The sequence below is a fragment of the Lutra lutra genome, chromosome 13, assembly GCF_902655055.1.
Source record: "Lutra lutra chromosome 13, mLutLut1.2, whole genome shotgun sequence".
NCBI classification, from domain to species: domain Eukaryota; kingdom Metazoa; phylum Chordata; class Mammalia; order Carnivora; family Mustelidae; genus Lutra; species Lutra lutra.
In genome coordinates this window covers 92,115,396-92,135,424 of record NC_062290.1, presented here as the reverse complement: position 1 = coordinate 92,135,424, position 20,029 = coordinate 92,115,396, and the positions used below count along the sequence as shown (strand labels likewise).

General features: G+C 47.5%; 2 protein-coding genes across 8 annotated transcripts in view; one reads left to right on the top strand and one right to left on the bottom strand.

Annotated features, from left to right (window-relative positions):
- Positions 1 to 2,495: 2,495 nt before the first annotated feature.
- LOC125083030 (predicted GPI-anchored protein 58) lies at positions 2,496 to 6,142 on the bottom strand. Its single transcript, XM_047698923.1, has 2 exons — positions 5,422 to 6,142; positions 2,496 to 3,263 (listed from the first exon to the last, which is right to left on the bottom strand). Exons 1-2 carry the CDS (start codon positions 6,140 to 6,142, stop codon positions 3,163 to 3,165), a joined length of 822 nt encoding a protein of 273 aa, XP_047554879.1. The 3' UTR covers positions 2,496 to 3,162.
- Positions 5,508 to 20,029, top strand: part of TSC1 (TSC complex subunit 1) — a 49,593-nt gene continuing 35,071 nt past the window's right edge. For 2 of the 7 annotated variants that reach the window (XM_047699434.1, XM_047699427.1), the window contains exons 1-2: positions 5,577 to 5,658; positions 15,266 to 15,328. The gene's annotated coding sequence lies outside the window, so the exon portion shown is untranslated. Of the gene's footprint in view, positions 5,659 to 5,863; positions 5,964 to 15,265; positions 15,329 to 19,391; positions 19,644 to 20,029 lie in introns of those variants that run through there. The other 5 variants (XM_047699433.1, XM_047699432.1, XM_047699428.1 and 2 more) reach the window with 5 other exon arrangements.

Sequence of the window (20,029 nt, the reverse complement as noted above, 5' to 3'; positions counted from 1 at the left end):
CTCAAACTGGGTGTTCCTCCTTTAGTCCCTCTGCCCCATCACCATTCAGCAAATTCCTGATCGAACCAGAAGAAAAGTTCGTAACCTGCCCCCACCAGTAAGCGGCCTTCAGGACGCTGACTCTGAGTACGACCTCTTTGTCTGTCTGGGACACTTTCAGGGTGATCTTGGGCTGGACCTGGCTCTGAGTCGCAATACCATAGGTCCCTTTTCCATCTCATCACTGGATTCTCATCACTAGATTCTGTGCTCCTTAAAAGCAGGCATGGGGGATTGAATAGTGTCCCCCCCCCCACCAAATTCATGTCTAGCTGGAACCTCAGAATGTGGCCTTGTTTGGAAAGAGGGTCTTTACAGATGCAGTGCAGTTCAGAATGAAATCATACTGGCTAAATTAATGTGGGCCCCAAGTCCAATGACGGGTGTCTTTGTATGAAGAGAAGCAGACACACACCGAGAAGAGGGCCGTGTGAGGACACCCAGGGAGAAGGTCACACGAAGACAGAAGGAGGGAAGTGAGTGACCCTGCTACAGATGTCAAAGTCTGACGCACCATCCCAAGGCTGGAGAGAGGCATGGAATGCAGTTTCCATCAGAGTCTCCAGAAGGAGCCAACCCTGCCACACCGTGACTTCAGACTCTGGCTTCCAGGCCAGTGAGAGAATACATTTCCACTGTTCTCAGCTCCACCCCCACCCCCACCCCCCCACTCACGGTAATTTGGTAGGGCAGCTGAGGACACTCATACAGCAGGTAAGAGCAAAAACAATGTTTATTGACACCCACACTGTGGCAGGTGCTTTGGGTCTCATGCTGCACTGTCCCAGCAACCTTCTGAAGCAGGTGGTTACAGTATGGGCGTCATCCCCATCTCTGGCTGGAGAAACTGAACTCGTTCAGCGACTCCTCCAGGCCATACAGCTGGGCTGTAGACCCGGGATCCCCACTCTTCTGGGCCTCTCTGGCCTCACTGAACAACCTGGTTTTTGTGCTGCACACCGGCGGCCAGTTTTCCTTCCTGACCAGGACAAGGGGTGGAAAGGGCATTCTTAAACAAAACCTCAAAAACCCAAAGAATAAGTCTAAAAAAAAAAAAAAAAGGAGATGAATTTGATAACATCAGGATTAATGTCTCCTTTCCAACAAAGTACAATACAGTCATTAGGATGATAACAGACTGGGGTAGACACGGGGAATATCTATAGCCGACAAGGGGCACGTTGCTAGAACAGGGGGGTGCTCCCACAGATCAACACGGGAAAGACAGTAACTCTACCAACTCTGCTGCGACAATGGCCAAAAGATAAGAATCAGCAATTTATAGAGGAAGAAACCCACAAGCTTAACAAGAATGTGAAGAAATGCTATGGGGCGCCTGGGTGGCTCAGTTGGTTGAGCAGCTGCCTTCGGCTCAGGTCATGATCCCAGCGTCCTGGGATCGAGTCCCACATCGGGCTCCTTGCTCATCAGGGAGCCTGCTTCTCCCTCTGCCTCTGCCTGCCATTCTGTCTGCCTGTGCTTGCTCTCTCTCTCTGATAAATAAATAAATAAAATCTTTAAAAAAAAAAAGAATGTGAAGAAATGCTCTATCTCACTAATAGAGAAAGGTAAATTAAAACAAGAACAGGGGTGCCTGGGTGGCTCAGTGGGTTAAAGCCTCTGCCTTCGGCTCAGGTCATGATCTCGGGGTCCTGGGATCGAGCCCCGCATCGGGCTCTCTGCTCGGCAGGGAGCCTGCTTCCCCCCCCCCCCATGACTGCCTCTCTGCCGACTTGTGCTCTCTGTCTGTCAAATAAATAAGTAAAAAAACAAAACAAAACAAGAACATGTCACTATAGCCCTATTATGCTGAAAAAAGGAAAGAGCTAGTCGATGCCAAGCGTTGGCAGGGAAGTGGGCACTGCCGCGGACTTCTAGTGGGAGTAGATTGGGGCAGTCCTTCTGGGGACCAATTTGGTGGTAAGTCGGTGCAAAATTTTTGGAGGTGATGGATATGTTTAGTACCTTGGTTGTAGCAATGGTATCACGGCTGTATGCATATGTCCACAAGCATCTGGATACAGACAATTACATGTGTGCAATTCCTTGGATACCAATTATATCCCAATAAAGCTAAAACAATTTCTCTAAAAACAACAACAACGACAACAACAACAAGTCAGTCCACCAGTTCTACTCCTAGAATATGCATCCCCCCCAAAATTCTCAGCCCTATCCATAAGGGAATAAGGACAGTGATGTTTTTCATGGTGTTGTTTCTGGAGGGACTGTGGCTATTATTCCCTGGGAGAGTGTAGAAGATCAGGTTAGATCTGCATCACTGAATAATTGTCAGCAGTTTAAAGCAACTGGCTACATGAACACAAAGCAATGAGATTCAAAACAGTGGTGAGTGGGGGGAAAAAGTAAGAGACAGATTGCCATCTGAGACATAAACCATTTATATAAAAGTACATGCATATATAGGTGTAGAGTCATATAGGTGTGTAGTGTAGACATGTATTGTCTTCATCTTTTGGACACAGGGCTAGACAGCGAGGGGCTGAAAGCCCATGCAAGAGGACCACGTCAGCGGATGAGGGAGGAGTATTTTGTACTAGTGGTGTCCTTCCAAAGGCCTTCAGATCTCATTGCACCTGGGAGGCCTTCTGTTTGCAAAAGAGAGAAACCTGTACCCAAAACCAGCGTCGGCCAAAATAGTTGTTGCCTCATGGCACTTGGGAGGCCAGCGCAAATCCAGCCTCTAGGGACTCTGAAAACTCAGGAGATAGCAAATCAGATTTCTTTTTCCATCTCTATCACTGTTGCCATGTAGGTCTTCTCCATCTGTCGGCTGGACTTCTCTCAGGGCTTGATGTAGGACACGGGGAAGTGGAGGGTCACAGCTTCCTCACCCTGGTTTAGTGACCCAATGGGAAAGACACAATCTCTCTTTTCGCACCCATATAGAGACCCAGGGAAGCACCCTGATTGGTCCAGCTCAAGTCACATGTCCAACAGCTAGAGAATGGGGATCTGCGATTGGCTAGGCTGGGCCCAGGTGCCTGTGGCTTGAGGGTGGTGCTGTGGTGGCCCCAGGAAGGGGAGGGGGAGACGCTGCCCAGACAAGTGTAGTGGAGGTCTATCACATGCATAGAGGCAGCACCCCCTGCCAACACGGGCTCAGCTCCTTTGTTTCTTGTCACATTGAGACAGGCGGACCTCGACTGGTGGAGAAAGCCCAGCTGGGGAGCTCCTGCCACAAGGAGGCTCCAGGGTGCCGCCTGGAAGGTGGTGGTCTCATGAACACCTATTCAGCAAATGACAAAACTTAATCCCAGAGAAGGAGAAAATATCCAGGCAGCCCGAACTGAGAGTGGCAAGGGATGGTGGCCGGACTGCCTCTGCCTGTTCTCTCTGGCCTCTTCTCTCAAACCCCTGGTGGTCCATATTGAGAGAACAATTACCATTCTTCTTCCAGACACTGTATAAACAGTAAGAATGTGGTTAGGGCCCCCCTGAGGGCCAGCAGTTGATGAGCTCCATGGATCACTGCTCCCTTCCACGGAGAACATTCCAGCAGGATGAGGTCAGAGAGCCAAGGAAAACTGGGGGTAGGGAGGGAGGTTCCTGGGTCAGAGCTCTGGAGCAGTGCCTGGCCCCCCGACTCCACCCCTAACCTGAGCACTCTAATCACCAGACTCAGAAATCTCCAAATGTACTTGCGTCCTTGCCCTGGTATGAATACAAAGGCAGGAGTCCATTCCTGTAAAATGGTTTGTGGACTGGCGGAACTGGGAGAAATCAGATCCTTCCCAATCTCCCCCAACCTTTTTATCTCTGGACCCCAAGCTGATTGTGCTCCGGTGGCTACACAGAATTTAGCATTTGGTGGACCCGGTCCTGGGAGTGATGGATGCTGGCCACGAGCGCAATGAACACAGGAACAAAAGTAACATGTATTGAAGCAGGTTTTACCCTAGTTATGTCTTCATGTCTCACTGATTCAGCCTCAAATCCCAACTAGGCAGTCATTATTATTCTCCATGCTGTGGACGAGGAAAACTAACGCTAACTTAGTTGGTACAGTGGCAGAAACCTACATTCAAATTTGAATCAAGAACCCTTGGCTTTGCCCCCAAGGCCTCCCTCACCACGTTAGACTGGATGAATCCCCAGCTCAATGCCTATCTCCGCTGTAAGTCAGCATGGTTATAAAGGTTGTGCACTGTACAAGGGCCTCCAGGAGGGTTAGGAGTGGGAGGGTAGGAGCTGAAATACATCCTGGGCTCTGTGGGCCCAGAAGGGGTGTCTCTAATTCTCACGAAGGCGCTGCCATACAAGCTAGCAGCCGCCCTACTCAGGACCCCGCTAGGCCCCTTGGAATTCTGACAGCACCCACTGTGGTGTCTGGCACCTGGCCCCTAAAATCACAGGCTGACTTGCATTGTGACCCAACTCGTTCCCATGACAAAACCTGCTATCCCCTAAGTCACCCAGCATTTGCTGCCTCCAGGCTCTTGATTCCTTGGTGCTTTTGGCCTGAAATGCCCTTTTCCATCCAACTCCTTTCCTTCCCTCTCCATTTCCATGTCACAGAAACCTACCTTTCCTTGAAAACTCCAGCAGATGCCCATTCCTTCAAAAAACCTTTCAAAACCCACCCTTAGACTCATCTCTCCCTCTGCTCTCTCACTCTGTATCGGTCAGAGCGCTTACTGCGCCCGCCTCTGACGAAGAACAGCACCTGTTGAGCATTTCCTGTGCGCGGGACTCGAATCCTCACTTCAGGAAGGCTATCAGCCCATTTCACAGAAGAAGAAACTGAGGCTGAGGGCTTCCGGACTTGTTAGGTTCACATAGCTAAGTAGAAGGAACGGAATTAAGGCTGTTTATTTTAAAGCTGTCTGCTCTGAACGGGGTAGTTCTTTCCCACAGCTGTGGTGACCACGTTGTAGTGCTAGCAAGGCGGGCTCCCGCAAATATTCTGCAAAGGAAAGAAGCTGCCCCGGTGTTGTCTTCCCTCCTTGCCTGGGCGAGCTGCCACTCTTCCAAAGCTCCAAGGCGGACCCTTCACCCACGCGGGCCCCAGTGGCTCTTTGGGAAACAGGCTCGCATCTCTGCGGCGGGGCAGAGAGAGACCCCAGGGGGGCGCCCGGGTCTGCAAGGGCAGGAACGGCGCGGGACGAGGAGGCAGCAGGCACCCCAACCACACCCAGCCCCGCCACCTTGTTTACGCCTCTTGCACGGCCCCTCCCGCCGGGCCTGGCACGTGACCTCCGCCCCGCCCCTCGCTCCCTCGCGTGGCTCCTCCCGCCGCGCCGGCCCTTCTTTTCGCCTCCTTCGGAGTCACAAGATCTCTCAGCGGCCTCCTTTCGGGATCCCTCCGCCCGTCCCCGCCCCCCTGCCTTCCAAACTCTCCTGGGTCCTTTCTCGACTGACCCGCATTATCAGTAATGAACAGGACGGCCTCTTCCGTCCAACGGGGCTGCCGGCTGCGGTCATCTGTCACTGGAGTCGAGAGGCAGGCGAGACCCAACTGGGAACTCTTTTTCGTGGCGGAGGCTGCAGCGGCCGTGGACATTTCACGACGGGGGGAGGTGCTGTACGTCCAAGATGGCGGCGCCCTGTAGGCTGGAGGAACTGTGAGGTAAACAGCTGAGGGGGAGGAGACGGTGGGTGAGTATGGGGGTGTCTCCCCCTTCTTTTCATGGGGGCTTCTCGGGGCAGCCCTGGCACCATGACCCCGGTCTGGGAGGCCCCGAGGGGCTGGGGCAAGGGGCTCCCTTGCTGGAGAGGGAACCCCGGGAAGGGGTGTTCGGAGAGCTTTCCCCTCCCTCTTATTACGCGCTATCTCTGGCGGGGCCCCGCAGAGCTGGCTAGTCCCTGCGGAGGAGAGGCGGGCCGGGCCCGCACTTCGCCCCTCCTCGGCGGCGGAGGGGACGGCTGCACCCCCGGGGCGCCGTGCCGAGGGCAGGGGTGAGGTGGGCCTCTTCGCCAGCCTCTCACTTGGTGGGGTGACAGGTTCTCGCGGGGTGCGGGGGCAGGGGAGGGACTCTTGTCCGGAGGGTAAGGGCCGATGGGGGGAGGGCGGCTGGTTCTGGGGCTTCAGGAGAGGGGTCAGGGGTGGGGAGGAGAATGAATGGAGGCTGCCTGTGGGCATCGGAGACTCGCCTGGACTCGGTGTCCCCGCTGAAACTGGCAGGACTAGGGGCCTCTCTCCGGGTGCGCTTGTGGGTGTTTAATTGCTGGTGAAAGACAGTTACCTTAAAGTCAGCAGAGGGGAGCCTCAAGAGACAGCTGTTTGCAGAGCCACTCCTAGACGCTCATTCATTCATTTGAGGAACTGGAGATGAAGAGCCCGCAGTCCGGGAGAGCTTGTAGAGTTAAAGCTCTTTGTGTTTCCTGTTGAAGAGTTTGGCTTCGTGTGTTTTGGATTTGGGGGTGGGACTGCTTGGGAGGGGGCGCGGCCCCCCTAATAGCAACAGCTCCGTGTCTGGAGTACTCACTAGGGAAGCGCTTTGCAGTCATCATCTCCTTTAGTGCTTGCGACAAAGGGAAGAGGCAGCCACTGTTAACACCTCCATTTCCCTGGTCAAGAAACTGAGGCCCAGAGAGATTAGGGTTACTTGCCCAAGGTCACACCCCTGCGTTTATCTGAGCCAGGGCTGGAATCGGGGTCTGGGGCTATGCTGAGGGTTCCAAGACGGTGCTCCTGTCATGATTTACACTCACATTCATCCGTTTATACTCTCATTTATCTGTTATTTGACCAAAGCCAGCCTGTCATTCTGTTAATCAGTTGGCCAGAGTTTGTGCACAAGTGCCTGTGCGTGTGTGTGTGTGTGTGTGTGTAATTTTGAAGAGGGGTACATCAGCTTCTATACCTTAGCTGTATAGGTATATAGCTGTAGGTACATGTACACTCTAGCCTTGTTTGGGATCGCAGTGTTGTGCTTGTAAATATGTTAGTCTAAATTAGGCTGGCAAGTGTTTGATGTTTTTGTAAAACTGATGCGTTTACTGCAGAAAGAAGGCCCACTAAAATCCTTGCTGGTTTTTTTTATGGAAAGCATAGAAATAGCACTTCACTTTACACAGAGTAAGCTGTAAAAGTACTAAAATAGAATAATACTCTTCTGAGATACTTTGATTTATAATTTTGGGATCAACTTGGAGTCATCTGAATTCAAACATGCTGGCAAAGTGGAGCTGTAAATTTCAGGAAGCATCATAAAACCGAATCTTCTGGGAGCCCTTGATTTACTGAACAACCACCTGTGATTCTTAAGTTGAACATTCCTGAGTAAACCTGGAATATGCAAATACGAAAGCTGATTTAAGGTTGTGCAGGGAAATGTCCCTGTAACAGTCATGCATCAGGCAAATGAGGCTCCTCAGAAACACTGAAACATTCTTCGCTATTGCCCTGGGGAGCTGCAGAATCTTCCTCCAACCACCTGGTGTAAACTTAAGGGCTATTTATAGAAGATGTAAAATGAAAATATCCTCTTACTAAAGTTAATATCTTATCCAAAATGCTCTTACATCACGTGCCTGGAAGGGTAGATGATGTAAGCTTTCTTCACTTCATGCATTTCCTGGTGTCATAAAGACTTGGTATGTTTCTAAATTCCTAGTTCGATTCTTAGGCAGCTACAGCTTTCTCACTTAATCTCGGTTAAGTTGGAGTGTGTCAAGTCCTGTGACTCAGTTGTACTCTCCCTCCCTGGGCTAAGAGCAAAGATATCCTGGACTGCTGCTGTTGTGGTGTAACCTGATGCCTTTTGTGCATGCTTGGTTTCAGTTGTGAGGTGAAACTGAGGAGTCTTACTAGGACAAATCAGACACATACCTGTCTATGTAGTGTTTACCGAATAATGAAAATGCGGTGAACAAGAGATCTCAAAGCAGTAATGCTCACCAGAACCTTCATGCACAGATGTCTGGCTTCGTAGTAGGTGACCCTTCATATTTGGTCTTCAAGGATACCCTGGAAATATATTTTGGAAGAAGTCATAGGTGATTCTCATGTACACCAGAAGTTGAAGACCAGTGGTTTCAAGTATCAATTTGGCTATTTTTCCTTTAATGAATAATGTATTGCAGAGACATTTCCTAAAATAGTTTCTAAACTCTGGTGTGGGTAGTGGTGGGTGAGCTTTGGGCTCTGAATTACAGCTGACTTGATCTTGTAGCTCTGTCTTCTTTTACCATTTGTTAGGGTACAGGAATGTTCTTTTCCCGGTTCCAGAGCCATAGCCGACTAAAATTAGCTTTTCCTGGAATTAATTGTACACTCTTGGATGCAAATGAACCCGAAACAGCAACACATCAACCATTTTAAGCTTTTCCTAAAAATCAAATAGCTTTTGACTTTTCAAAAGCCATTGAAGTTTTCTGAGTTTCAGTTTCTTCATCTTTGAGGTAAGAGAGTTGAATTGTGAATTAGATGATTTCTGATAAATTTCTGGGATTTCAAGTCCTCCTGCGGCTTCAGCTAAACATTCTGAGTAAATTGAATCCAAGTGTTAATGGGTTTATAATATCTAAGCAAATTGGTGACTCTTAGCCTGACCCGTTGAGTGATGACTTGTTTGTCCTTTCCTTTATATCACATGATTTTTTTAAAAGGTAATTCCCTGTAAGTTCATTATATTATAAGTCTCTCTTTGGGAGATTAATTTTGTTTGTCATATAAGTAGGTGAAATTAAGCATGAAAGCAAAATGTACTCAATAACATTCAAACCTGTAGCTGTTTGCTTTAAAAAAAAAAGTGTGTATAATTAGCATAAATGCACATTTGAGTTTTTTTCCTCAGTGCTTAGTATAATTTAGTTTGCATGACAATACTAATTTTTCGCCATTTAAATTGGTCTGAAAGAGGTTTCCTCTCAGCAGTTTGAGATTCTTCTTTCACTGATTTACTTTTTAAGCCTATAGTTACAAGAAATTAATCTTTTTTTAAAATTTATTTATTTGACAGACAGAAATCACAAGTAGGCAGAGAGGCAGGCAGAGAGAGAGGAGGAAGCAGGCTCCCCGCTGAGCAGAGAGCCCGATGCAGGGCTCGATCCCAGGATTCTGGGATCATGACCCGAGCCGAAGGCAGAGGTTTAAACCCACTGAGCCACCCAGGTGCCCCAAGAAATTAATCATTTAATACCTAATGTCTATGTGTGGGTTTTTTTGAGGGGGTAAATAAAAAAAGAGCCCCCCCCCCAATGGTGAATACTATTTTTTATATAAAAAAGGTATATGATGTTAGGACCTTGCTAGTTTCTTCTTGTCCCTTGTGCAGTGCTAACTTTTGTTCTGTCCAGGGAAGTAGCAAAAGGTAACAGATGAATGAATCAGAATGTCATCTAATGAGTAAAGTGCATTAAAAACCTAGCTTTGATACAAAACAAGGCATGATAGTTACTGGCCTAGAACTCAGAGATCACTTTCTAAAGTAAAGACACCATGAAGTATTTGAGTAACAAGGGACAATTTTGTCTTTCTATTGGTGATGGAAAGCCCAGTAGGGAGTGATAAGGAAGGACAGATGTAGTGACCTTAAAGTCTGCATGCATTCGGTAAGACCTGTGCTACTTTGAGTGGTTCACCGAGCACAGTAGCAAACGTAAAGTGTATCCGTTTTAAGTTCTGGAACAGTTTTATCAATGTTTCACATACAAGTTGTTACATGGAGAGACTGCTAAGCCTTATGGACCCAACAATACATTTTGTTCAGTAGCACTATTGTTATAAGCCTTTTTATTTGGTGAGTACTTATGTGGCTAGTATCGTGCTAAGCATTTGACATGCTTGATGCCCTTGAACTCTCCCCACAGCCTTAAGAGGTAGGATAGGATAGGGAGATGAAGAAACAGGCCTAAGGTCACTTACTCACCTTCTGAGCTGGGATTTGAACCCTCTTGGTTGACTTCAGACCCCAAACATTTCATCTTTCACGTTGATAAACGACATGAACTGCTAATCTTATAAACTGATTCATAGGTCAGTGGTTCTTAACGTTTGGGGGGCCTCAGTTCCCCTCTGAAAATCCGTGGGAAGCCTTGAACCAAGTATCCCTTCCTATCCCATTACTATCAAACAGTTTGTACAGACTCATTCAGGAACTTTATGGACCCAGCCTGCAGCCCAACTGATTCTTCTTCTTCTTCTTCTTTTTTTTTTTTTTAAAGATTTTATTTATTTATTTGACAGACAGAGATCACAACTAGGCAGAGAGGCAGGCAGAGAGAGAGGAAGGGAAGCAGGCTCCCTGCTGAGCAGAGAGCCCGGTGGGGGGGGGGGCTCAATCCCAGGACCCCGGGACCATGACCGAGCCGAAGGCAGAGGCTTTAACACACTGAGCCACCCAGGCACCCCACAACTGATTATTCTAGATAGATTGCTCCTCTTAAAAATGGACTTGGGCTTTATTAAAAAACAAAAACAAAAACCAAAACCAAAACCAAAACGGTATGTAGGAAAGACCCAAGCCTTTTAAAGGTGGACCTGTGTGCTGTTTGTATAATAAATCCTCTTGTTAAATTTTTATATTGAAAGGTTCTTTACACTTCCCTGGGAATTCAACCTTAAATGCCACATTTAAAAAAAATCAGAAGTGGGGATCTCGGGTGTGGAACTTGCTAAAAGCTTGTCAGGCCTGGCGTTCAGTCTGTGTTGGTACCTTTAGCACCTGGCAGAATTCCACTGGGCTTTTTTCCAAGGTTTATGCACTGTATTTTTTTCCCTTGTGAACCTCAGAGTATTTATAAAATTATTTATTAAATATATGTTTTTGGTGTTTCTTGGCATCATCCTTTTTCTTCCTGGACCAGTGGCTCTCAGCCTTTAGTGGGCATCAGAATGACCCAGAAGACCCCACCCCCAGAGGTTCTGACTCAGAGGTGTGATTCGAGGTCCAAGTGCATTTCTAAAAATCCTCAGGTGATGCTGCTGTTGCTGGTGCAAGGACTGCGTTTGGAACCACTGTCCTAGACCGTCAGTCAAACCCTGTGCCCTAATTCCCCACGGTATTTCTATTTTAGTTCCATGAACCTGAAACTTAAAGAAATCTTATCAGTTTGCTCAGATTTCTTTTAGGGGAAGCTTGTAGAGTGACTCTTTGAAGCATACATGGTATCTGTATGACCTTATTTTCTCGGTAAATAATTTTGTTCAGGCTAAAGAAACATATATAGAAGAGCGGTATCTTACTGAAATCAAGCTCTGTCCCTGCAGGCAGGTTTGACAAGATTCACCTTCGAAATAGGGTATAAGCTTCAGCGAGTTGTCCTTCAAGGTCCCTGATGGCAAAAAATTCTGAATGGCAAATCTGGAGCTCCCCTGCCCCAGCTGGTGTGACCTTGAGAGACCTGCAGCTGCGAGACTGTGGAAGTCCCCCACGACTACACGTTTTGGCAGGGTTTGCCATCAGCTGCTTCCCTCTGACATACAAAGTAGTGTTTCCTACCCGCTTCTTCTGTGTGTCTGTGGGAAGAGGGAATCGGAGCTAGTATCTTACCCTTTTTGGATGCTTTTGTGCTCAAGGTGGCTTGGTTCACTTGATAGAATATTGTCCTAAGAAATCACCTGAGTCTGTTCCTGAGCGGGAGCTGAACACAATAGTGTCCTAGTGTATGATTATTACTGTTATCTTTGTTATTAACATAATGGTGGGATGGTTCTGTTCCTCCTGTCCTGTACTTGATACTGAAATAGTCTGTGCCTGAACCTTATCTGAATTGTCTTCGAATTTATAGATGAAAAACCCGAGTAGGGACAGCAGGTACGGCGAAGGGCATCTGCCTGCCTGTATTCGTTGTAGACAGCTGTGCGTAAAACCTCAGGCCATGTGGTGTACAGTTCCGGGGAGTCCTAGGACAGAAGGCCACACACAGTACTGGCCTTCCAAAAGTCTGGACGTGCAGCTAATATTCAGATAAAATACTTTGTAAGAGCATTTTCTGCGCCTGCCACTAGTGTTTCATAAAGAGGTAGATAGCTCTTAGCCCTCTCACGGCTTGTACTGCATCTGGCCTTGCGCAGAGAGATGTGAAAACAGGTGTATGGGTCCTGCCAGTGACAACTGTCTGTGGCTGTGAAGCTGTCCGTGTTAAGTTCGTGTGTAATCCTACGTATATAAGCCATCTATCTGCAAACACCTTAAGAATCAAATTAAGGTGAACTATGAAAACAAATTGACCTGTGCTTTTTGTTGTTGTAGTTGTTGTTTTTTAAGATTTATTTATTTATTTGAGAGAGAGATCATGAAATGCAACAGGTCAGAGGGAGAAACAGACTCCTTGCTGAGCAGGGAGCCCGATGTGGGACTCGATTCCGGAACTCCAGGATCATGACCTGAGCCGAAGGCAGATGCTTAACCAGCTGAGCCTTCCAGGTGCTCTGACCTGTGCTCTTTAACCTCAAATTACTAATAGCACAGAACCCTCTTCTTCAAACCCACCCACCATTTATTTATTTATTAATTTATTCAGAAAAGCTGCTCGTAGGAAGTACCATCACACTGTTGATTTTAGGCGAGAACACAGCTTTTGGGTCAGATATGAAAGAGGAAAAATCTAGATCTGGGGGGTATGTTTCTTCTTTAATTTGGCTCTTAAAGAAAAGAGTGTGGCGTGATCCTGTTAGGCTGTGATAGGTGCTCTCTGCCACGCCCCTTAGGGGGCACACATCCTGGAGGAGGGCCTTCTTCATTCCTCGCTTCCTGTCAGAAGTTCAAGGTCATATCTCACTTGACTGACCAGAGTGATTTTAGCTAGTAGTACTCCATAGGGCAGGATCTAAATATAAATGAATAAGTAAATAAATAATTAAAAATATAAATAATGCAAGTAGCCTTTGACAAGCCAGCCTTAGACTGATGACAGTTTATTACCATTAACCATTTTTTGGCCTAGCGATAAAGAATTTAAGAAGTCTTAATGTTGAGCATTGGACAACAAAAGTTCTGATTCCTGGGCCAGTCCCTTCGTCTAGCACGGCGGTCTTGGCTGGGCGGTTGCAAGAGCTCCTCTCGCGTATGTCCCAGCGTTAGCCTTGCCTTGGATGTTCCTTTTCAGGTAAAAGACCCAACTAGGATGAATTGTAGCAGAAAGTCTGTGTGACCTGTTGGACCGACAGCTGATGTTGAGGTCCTGGATAACATAGGCATCTGTGTTGTAATTCTAGTTCTTCTCTTTTCTTTCTTCTTCTTCTTTTTTTTTTTTTAAGATTTTATTTATTTATTTGATAGAGATCACAAGTAGGCAAAGAGGCAGGCAGAGAGAGAGAGGAGGAAGCAGGCTCCCTGCTGAGCAGAGAGCCCGATGCTTTGGGGCTCGATCCCAGGACCCTGGGATCATGACCTGAGCCGAAGGCAGAGGCTTTAACCCACTGAGCCACCCAGGCGCCCCTCTAGTTCTTTTCTTGATTGACTGGCCAGGCAGGCACTCCCTGTCTGAATGATCTGGCTGGCCCTTTGCCTCCCAGCAGCGGACGTAAAGTTGGAGTATGCCACCAAGACCCGATGCTATTTAATGCCTAGAGTGTGCTCCCCAGGGAGATGTAATTACCTGTCGTCTGGGGCACGAGATTTTGATAGTGAGAGAGTTGTTCCATCCTCGAGCTGGGCTTCGAGCATCGTAGTGTAGTGAAGGGCTTGTCGGCTGGCTTGCCTGTGCTCACTCGCTGGACTGACGCAGCGGCCGAGGCTCAGCTTCCGTCCTCTGCCTCCCACCCTGGATCGGCGACCAGAGACCTTGCTGAAACCTTTGCTGGACCACGCGCCATGTCTTTGCCTCTCGAGTGCCACATGCTGCAGTAGGCCCGGGGTGTCCACTGGGGGACCAAACAGATGGTTCCTGTCCTCGTGGAACTTACCATCTCGTGGCCAGACCGTCCCTAAAAATAGCCTGAATGGCTCACATTTTAAAGGCGAATTGGAACGTATTTGTAGAGATGTATATAACATGCTTACTTAATAGGAGATCATTTAGACAGGAAATACGGTAAAGAGAGGAAGAGGGGAGAGAAATGATAGCTGTCCATAAATATTTTGTGCTTGTCCTGTGGAGGGATCAGATGAAGGTCATGCTGTTTTGAAGGCCAGGATTCAGCCTCATACGTTTATTTAAGAACTACTGTAACGGCTTCCGTGCAGTCAGACACCGTGGCGGCCGCTAGATCTGCCGCACTGACTGAGCTGCTCTCTCTCCCCGGGCGTAGCTGCTGTTCCAGTGAGGGAGACATGTTCAGTAACTAATTACGCTTATTTAATTGGCTTGTGGTAAGTGACACAAAGAAATATAGGCTGCTAAGCAAATAAGACAGGGGACCTGACCTAGTCTGGGGCATGGGAGTGGAGGGAAGTAAAGCCTTCTCTGATGGGGCAAAAAATATATATTTTTTAAAGATATATTTATTTGAGAGAGAATGAGAGAGTGTATGTGCCCGCCCACGTGTGAGTGGGAGGAAGAGCAGAGGGAGACAGTCTCCAGCAGACAACCCCTGAGCACGGAGCCTTACTTGGGGCTCGATCTCACGACCCTGAGATCACGGCCTGAGCCGAAGCCCAGAGTCGCATGCTCAGCCGACTGAGCCACCCAGGCGCGATGGAGCAAATGTTTAAGCTGAGATCTTAGGGGTGAACGCTTAGCTTGGGAGTGGGTAGGCGAGAGGGGCGGGGCTGTAGGGAGGGAGGGGAGCATTGGGGTGGCGACCAGAGAGAAGCCCACTAAGTGCTTTGCACCGGGCACTGTTCCTGCGCTCGGGGCCGCTTGGGTGATGACTCCGTGCCCCGTGTTATGCCAGGGCTCCCGGAGGCATCGTCTTGTGTAACCCCACATGGCCTTCTGAGGTAGAGGCTGCTATTCTTCTCGCTTTCCAGATGAAGTAACAAGGTCAGACGTTAGGCACCTGAGAGAAACTGCCAGAAGTGGCCCAGCTAATACGTGGCAGAGCTGGGATTGTACCTTGGAACTCTAGGACTCGAGAGCCCATCCTGCCTATTTGTTTATAGCTCCAGTAAACAGCTAACAAAAGGCAGAGATTACAAGTTCAGCACAATATAAAGAATTTTCCAGCAACCAGCTGTTCAGAAATGTAGACAGAGAGAGGCACGTGCGCCCACTGTTGTAAGTGTGCATTCCGGTAGAAACTGGCCGGCCACCTGTCAGGGCTGCAGCAGGAAGGAGGTTGAGCCAGGTGAACCCTAAACTCCCTCGGGGTGCCTCTGGGATTTCACTTCATTGTAAGATTATTGTGTACATTACATGTGTTTTTTCCCTTCAGTGACCATGAAAGACACCAGGTTGACAGCACTGGAAACCGAAGCACCAATTGTCCCCAGAACAGGTAAGGTATAAACTCGGTGCAGTGGTGGGAGAGGATAGAAGGGAATTGCTCGCCTGTACAGTTGTGAAGGGGTGTGTGTGTGTTTGCACTCAGGATTTAACAGTTCTGTTTTTTTTTTTTTTTTTAAAAGATTTTATTTATTTATTTGTCAGAGAGAGAGAGAGTGAGCACAGGCATACAGAGTGGCAGGCAGAGGCAGAGGGAGAAGCAGGCTCCCCACAGAACAAGGAGCCCGATGTGGGACTCGATCCCAGGACGCTGGGATCACGACCTGAGCTGAAGGCAGCTGCTTAACCAACTGAGCCACCCAGGCGTCCCAACAGTTCTGGTTTTAGCTACTTGCTAGGAACTGGTCCTTCCGTGGCATGAAGTACTTTGTCAAATGACCCAGGGTTTATTAAATGCTCGTTCAGTGCCAGACACTGTGTTGAGTGCTTTCCTTGCATGTGTTACTCATTTTCTTTTTCACAGCGACACTTGTGGTGTAGCCCCATTTTACAGATGAGGGATGGGGCTGAGATGTTGGCTGAGTTTCCCAAGATGGTGTAGCTGCACTTGGCGGACCTGTGACTCAGACCAGTTCCGTACAGCAGCGAGCTTTGGTTTTCACCCTAAACGAAATCGAAGACTTTGTGTTGGAGCAAATCATTTGCCTAGTGCAGAGGCGCTCAGCCCCGGCTCTGCAGATCCCCCTGGATTTCTGTGCAAATTCCACCTGTGCTCTCTCGACCGCACCCCTTAACCTGCTCTGGAGCGGGGCCTGTGCTTCGGGGTTCCGTAAATGCGGTCTCACGGACATCCTGGGCTGAGGAGCCCGCAGCTGGGAATTCGCATTTACGCCTTCACCTGGCTTTGTTTATTAATTGTCCTCATTAGCGTTTGGGATGAATGATAACGCTGTGACAGTTTCTAGGGACTGGAGGATTCTCAGGGTCCCAGCCTATATCCTTCATAAATAACGAGGCTTTTGTAGATATGAAGGCCGAGCAGCGTTCTCGCACAAGGAGGTGGAACTTTCTCAGTGTGACTTTTCATTTCCAGCATTTCCGTGTGTACTTCCACTGTCCCTTCTCTGGAAGTCCGCGGAATGTGGACTTGAACCCAGCGTTAAGTGGTTGTGTTCCTGTCATTGAGCCCCAGCTGAGTAACACACGTCGTAAACCTCAAATTTACTCCACATTTTTTAGTACTGCGACTGGGTGACATTTCAGTAGCTAGACTTGTAAAGTTTGGAGTTTTACTGTAGGCAAGTGACTTCGTTAGGACTCGCAGCCAGATTGCTCCTGTGGTCACCGTGTCACATGTGATGCTGAGCAGACGCTCATCTCCAGCTGCTGCGCGCAGTCCCGTCGCTAACCTTCATGGACAGAGCGGGATGTAATTCAGGGAAGTTCCTGGCAGGTTGTTTTCTAGAGGGAACCTGTATCTGGGATTCAGAGGTTGGGTCAGCCTCATGGATCCTTCGTCTTTAGCTGCTAGTAATTTTTTTTTTTAAAGATTTTATTTATTTGACAGACAGAGATCACAAGTAGGCAGAGAGAGAGAGGAGGAAGCAGGCTCCCCGCGGAGCAGAGAGCACGGTGTGGGGCTTGATCCCAGGACCCTGGGATCATGACCTGAGCCAAAGGCAGAGGCTTTAACCCACTGAGCCACCCAGGCGCCCCTAGCTGCTAATAATTGTTGACAACCTGTGGCCATCATGTTGATAAGCTTTTTGTTTATATTCTTAGCCTTCACAGACAGAAAACTACAAGATCTTGTCTTCCTAAGGCATTTTTGTAAGGTCTGTTTAGAAATTTGATTAGTGACTGTAAAATGTGTTTGGAGGATTTCAGTTTTTTACTAACATTGTTTTCTTTATATTCTTTATGCTTGGCTCGAAGATAATTTATCGTGGATGTTGCTGACTGTGATTTTGGGTTTTTTCATGTCATAAAATTGAGGTGACAGGTTGACATTTTATTTTTTATTCATCCTCATGAGATGGGAAATATTCCCAAATATGACTTTTTCTTGAAAGACTAATTAAGACTATAAGTCAAATGCAGTTTTAAAAGGTTATTTTGTTTGTAATAAATGCTGCAAGATAATTCTATAAAATTTAGAATTAAAATATAATTTTCTCTTAACCATCTGTCATTAAAATTTTTATAAATATTTGGCACAAAGAGTGATTACTCTTATTTGTAAAGGTATTTTTAATATTCGTATTGCTAGTTAACATATTTAGTCATTTGAAAGTTCTGGATTGTTTTTGAACAAAAAAGTCACATTGATCAACTAAAAGAGCTTTTATTTTTTTTCATCAGTATACATTTTGTACTTAAACTGACAGAGTTTCAACTTATAAAACACAAAACTTGGATGTTACAGCCAGAGCGGTTTACCTTTATTCAAAAGTGAACATTCAGATGTTTAACAGTAATTCTGAACGCATGCCTTGTGCACCTTGCGGACATTGCGCGGGTTTGGTATCATGGTAACGACGTGTAGTTGTTGATCACACACACTCAGGGACGCTAGAAATGCTGCCGAAGTAGGCAGTTGACGGTTCAAGTTTCAGACATTCTAAAGACCAAAGCCAGTTGTTGGCCAGATGTAGGGACTCAAGTCAAACTTGGGTGAATCCCTATTTTCCCCACATGCTGTGATCGTACTGAGTATTCTGGTCCGTTGAATCTGATGACCAGCTGTAAAGTTTAAACTTGGTTTGTTCAAAGGTAGTCACTATCCATGCCCCTGTGGCTTTCGATTGGGTGGTCAGGAGAGACCTGAGAGACGGTGACGTTTTGAGCAGAGACCGCAAAGACAGTCAGCCATGCAAGGATCTGGGAGAGAGCATTCCAGGGATAGAGGTGCCAGGGCAGAGGCCTCGAGCAGGAACCAGTTTTCCTGGCTTTTGGGACACTGGGACTAGCACAGAGAGATGATGGGGCAGAGTGACGCAGAAGGAAGCAGACAGAGGCTGGGGCGTTCACAGCTGCTCAGAGCACTTAGGCCACTTACGGGGTTCGGCTCTTAGTGCCTCCATGGAAAGCCATTGCATGATTCTAAACAGGAGAGGGATGGATTCTGATGTCCATATTTCAGTGTTTGTGCTGTTTTGGTGGCAGATGCATCGTAGGGGAGCAGGATGGGAGGTATTGGGGCTTGGACTGGGCCCACAACGAAGGGGATAGCAAAACCAGGGCGTTTGCTGACAGATAGAGGAGAGGGTGAGAGCTGGGAAGTCAGGGACGTCACCACAGTGTTTCCTTTAGACTGATGGAGTGTGTTTTCCTGAGATCCAGGAGACCTGCAGAGTGACAGGTTTTAGGGTGGGAGTGGCTGTTGAAAGTCATGGCTCCCTATGTGAGTGGTGTCATCTGTAGACTGTAGTGTGACATGTGACCACTGAAGATGACACTTACCTAGAGGAATGCTGCTTTGGCACATATGGTACAGAGCTGTACTAACCTGGGTATTGACTTTCGGCCTCTCTTGCCTCCTGTGTTCTGTACGTGGTTATTCCAGAATGGAAGAGAGGCTTTCGCAGCTGTAAGTCGATGCTGCACGTGCCTGTGGTCTCCACGTTCACGTGACTTTTCTCACCTGACCTTCCCCAGGCTGAAAGGTGTGTCTAACATGGGTGTGCCTCACCCGCCAGCCCCATGTGCAGATTGAGCAGGCCCCTTCTCCCCTCAATGCACCCACTGAGCCCTGCCCCCTTCCTCCTCCCATGTCTGGTCTCCATTGTGTGCTGAGTCGCTCTTCCCTCTCAGCACCCTGCACGGAGCCCTCGAGAAATACTTGAATGAGTTTTAAAAGAAGAGATATTCCATTCATGGGAATGATTCTAAAAGCTCATGATTAAACTCTTGGGGAGGACCTCTTTGAATGTCAGAATCCTTAAACTTTGGGGCACTTACATGAGGAACCTCACCTGAAACCCAAGATTTATATTTTTGGGGAGGATTAAAAAATGTGGTTGAAAGGTAGAATTTTAGAACCAAAGAGAAAAGCTTGTTGCCAGAAATGTACCAATGTGGTTTAGAATGGAACCTTATTTTTGCTTTCTATAAAGTATCTGGAAGGAACAGGCTCCAGAAACCAGACTTTGACACCTCAAATGACATTTACAAACTGAAAAGCAAGCGCACTAGCCCAAGCTGGTCAGCCCTGACTATGGCCAAGTTGACTGGATGGGCGCCATCTTTGTTTGGAACAGAACTCCTGTCCCGTGTTCTGGGCTGCCTGGATTTGGGGACCAGCTCTGACGTTATTGCCTTCTGAATACACAAACTAGAAACTCAGAGTCTCACTAGACTGAGACTAGGTAGGTAGCAGTTTTACCGGAACAAAAACCAAACTTAGGGACGAAAATGCTTTTAAACCTGAGAATCATTTGTGATTTATCCAAAGAAGAAAGGAATGTGAGGGCTAGCCAGATGAGTATGCTGTGAAAAAGTCATCTTGAAAGTGGTGGCCCCAAGATTTTTACTGATTTTCTTTCTGATACTTTATGGGCCCTGCTCGGAGTCTTTATTTGCGCTGAGTGTATGCGAATGTTCTCTCATTTAATTCTCTCCGTGGACAATAAATCCTGACAGGTTGGTATTTTCTTCACTTGTAAAATTAATTTAATCCAACTCACAAGGTGAAATTTCTGTCTATTTTCAGCTCTGAACTCTTATAAGAAAATCTTACCAGTTGTAAGTCCTT